The sequence below is a fragment of the Panicum hallii genome, chromosome 9 (genome assembly GCF_002211085.1).
Source record: "Panicum hallii strain FIL2 chromosome 9, PHallii_v3.1, whole genome shotgun sequence".
Taxonomy (NCBI): Eukaryota; Viridiplantae; Streptophyta; class Magnoliopsida; order Poales; family Poaceae; genus Panicum; species Panicum hallii.
In genome coordinates, this window is record NC_038050.1 from 8,477,604 (window position 1) to 8,481,063 (window position 3,460).

Consider the following 3,460-nt stretch of genomic DNA (forward strand, 5'->3'; position numbering starts at 1 on the left):
AGTGCTAATAGGTGCGAAGGTTTAGCACATAACTTTAGCCCATCCAAAAAGACCTAAATGCATTTCCAGCAAATTTCGGATAAGTTATTAGTTTTGAGAAATGGTCTTATTACCCTAATTATCCATGGTAGTTGTGATTGGAAGCCGCAAAGTTTGTTCGGTTTGCTAGATCCCGAATAAATGTTCATGTAGTTGAATCAGAAATTAAAAGTAGTATCGATTAATCATTTGATTGGTGTCATGAACTTCTCCTATCTGTTCTGGTCATTGTGAGGACAACAATTAACAACAATTTGGATGCAATTTTCTTTTTCAATTGTTGTCCTTCAAAGAAAACAACAGTGCCAAGAAAGGGAGATTAGGTTCGACCTTTGCGCATCAGAATTATAACGTGAGTTCAATACCACATCAACACTTTATATAAACAAGGGAGGAGGAGTACACGATGTTCATGCATAAGTTAACAATAACATGCAAATGCAAATTTTAAGTGCACAACGTAGAGAGAGACGCATTAATTAAGGCACCGGCCGGTTCTAAATCTTCTTCTGGCTACCCGTGGCTCGTAACACCATGGTCTCGACAGAGATTCCCGGTCCGATCCCCACCATGACGCCCATCCCATTCTCCTCTTGCTGGCGGCGGAGCTCATCGAGCACGAAGATCACCGACGGCCCGGACATGTTCCCGTACTCCCTCAGAACATGGCGGCTTGCTTCCAGCTTCCGGGGGTCCAACCCGAGCCCCGCCTCGACGCTGTCCAAGATCGCGCGGCCACCCGGATGCACCGCCCAGAAGAGGTCGTTCCAGCCGCCGCTAATGTCGAGGGGCGAGAGCGCATTAACCACACATCGCTCGATGTTCTCACGCACCAGCGACGGCATCTCCCTGGAAGGGAGGAAGAGGAGACCGTCCTCGCGGAGCCGGCCTTTGGCCATGTCCTTGCTCTCCGGTATCATGGCCTGTGAAGCGGACACCATCTCAAAGTCCGGCTGCTCGACGGAGACAGGATCGGCTCCGACAACGACGGCGCCCGCGCCGTCGCCGAACAGGGCCTGCATGATGAGGGTGTCGGCCTGGGCCTCGTGGGGCGCGCGGAAGAGGATGAGCGTGAGCTCGGCGCAGGCCACGAGGACGCGCGCGCCGCGGTTGTTCTCGGCGATGTCCTTGGCGACGCGGAGCGCGGCGGAGGCGCTGGAGCAGCCGTTCATGTAGAGCATGGTGCGGCGCACGGTGGGGCGCAGGCCGAGCAGCGACGCGAGGTGGAAGTCGGTGCCGGGCATGTGGGCGCCGGAGTAGGTGCTGACGACGAGGTGGGTGATTTCCGTCGCCGGACGGCCCCACTCGGCGATGGCCTCCGCCGCGGCGGCCGCGGTGAGCTCGGGGACGGCGGTGGCCACGATGTCCTGCCGCGCGTCCAGGGATGGAAACCTGCGGTCGGTGAACTCGGGGTGGCTGTCCAGCAGCTCCTCCGTGTGGTGGAAGTAGCGTTTCTTGATCGCCGATTTTTCGCCTGGAGAAACAATTAAGTTAACATACTGAGCAACAGAGCGGACAATGCAACTTACAAATAAACACAAAATTGTATTATTTTTACATTACTTACAGATTCTTCGGAGCTTGGCTTTAAGGTTAACGAGATGCTCGCTCTTGGTGACGCGGAAGTAGTAGTCGGCGTAGTCCTCCTGCTTCACGCAGTTCGGCGGGTTCGCCGTCCCGATGGCGAGCACGGTGGCCGGACCATCTGCCCGCGGCCCCCGCCTTGTGCCGTTGATGGCCGCGACCGGACTCGCTATTGGGTTGCCGAGCAGCGAGGTCATCCTGTACGCCGACTCGTACCAGCCTATAGACTGTAGTATTCAGCTACGTGCCTGATAAGTCAGTAGCCACCTGATGGGAGATGGATGTGCCAAGATTGTCACGCACACTATATATAAAGGGAGTCATCTCCGTCACGAAGTGTAGGAAGCCCTAAAATAAATTTAAGGCTCGCACATAATTAAAATGGTTTATATATCTTTGCTCTATTTCCACGGCCAGAGCATTCGTCCCTGGCATTTGTCCGTCCCTGGCATTTGTCCCTTATGGTTCTGTATTTTGTACTCCGAGAAGCCATTTAAGTACCGGATAAAGTCTCCAGCCGGTATTAAAGTGTGTCACCGATATCTAGGGGCAACGGCTAGTGCCACTTTAGTACCCGGGGTTCCAGCCGGTATTAAACGGCGCTGAGGATATTTAGTATCGGCTGGAGGCTCGAGCCGGTACTAAATGAAGAGATCTAAGTACCGGCTGAGCCACCAGCCGGTACTAACGTGCATTCATCTATATATCAGCATCTTTCTTCCTGCCTAAGCCCGAGCCATTCATTTGGAGTTTGGACTTCTTTTTCCCATGCCATTTTAGAGAGGAGGTGTTATCTATTTTTCTCAAGATTGGTGAGAATTTCATGCATCCAAGTGCTCAAAAGGTTAGCAACTTTATCATCTCTTCTTCGATCCTCTCTTTTTTGATGGTCTTTATGTTTCGTTTCATGCTTTATACTTAGATAAATTTGTGATTATTAGAAAGAGTGAGAATGAGCATGATTTTTTAATATTTACACATTCTTTTGAGACATGTAGCTAGAAGCGATGACTAGAATTTGAATATGGTTAGTTGCATGAGGGAAATGTAGAGTATTTTTTTTCAATTAATTTCAAGTGACATGTGTGTATATATTATTATGCTAATATTTATTTTCAATTAATTTCAGGTGACGCGTGTATTTCCAAGGGCGGCCATTATTGTTATGCTTTGAAGCTAGTGAAATGTATAATTAGCGAATGTGAAATATCTAATTTTTCAAAGTGAAAAATATATACTTGGTATTTATTTTGTATTATGAAGGAATTATTTTGACACTCTAATGATGTATTTATTCAGGCTCCAATTGAAACCATCGAGATGTAAAAAAAATTTATTTTGGAATATATATCTGTCGTTAACCTTTACCATAAGGTGACGACACTGTCATTCGGAGCCAACATGATATTCACGCCATGGTGCGGTATAAGAACGTGATGATGGAGTACGGTCTCAGTCCCAATGAAAAAATCCTCACGTTTGAGCGAGGTGAGGATGCCACCATTCAGACCAAGGCCGTACTCTTTCATCACGTCCTTGTACCGCACCGTATCGCGGATATCAATGTTGGCCCAAATGCGTGAGTTGCATGAATGGTACATGAGGGCCACTGCAGATGGAGATGTAATGTTTGCTGCTCGGGTTAAAGATAGCGATTTACATCGAGGGCTAGCTGGCATATGGATCGAGTTTGTGAACCTTTGGATTTTATACCATCACGACGCCTTGGACAAGTCCCTCATCAGTGTATTTTTTACATAAGTGTTTCTTCTTATTTTTATATTATAGCTCAACTACTCATGTGCTTTCTCATTCTCTCTTTTTTATTGTATCGTAT

General features: G+C 48.1%; 1 protein-coding gene across 2 annotated transcripts; it reads right to left on the reverse strand.

Moving 5' to 3' along the window:
• Positions 1-415: 415 nt before the first annotated feature.
• LOC112877195 (bisdemethoxycurcumin synthase-like) lies at positions 416-1,885 on the reverse strand. 2 transcript variants are annotated; one of them, XM_025941414.1, is made up of 3 exons: positions 1,607-1,885; positions 669-1,513; positions 416-629 (listed from the first exon to the last, which is right to left on the reverse strand). In XM_025941414.1, exons 1-3 carry the CDS (start codon positions 1,818-1,820, stop codon positions 537-539), a joined length of 1,152 nt encoding a protein of 383 aa, XP_025797199.1. In that variant the 5' UTR covers positions 1,821-1,885; the 3' UTR covers positions 416-536. The 2 variants fall into 2 exon arrangements, with proteins under 2 accessions (XP_025797199.1, XP_025797198.1); XM_025941413.1 differs by having other exon boundaries at positions 416-1,513.
• Between the last annotated feature and the right edge of the window lie 1,575 nt (positions 1,886-3,460).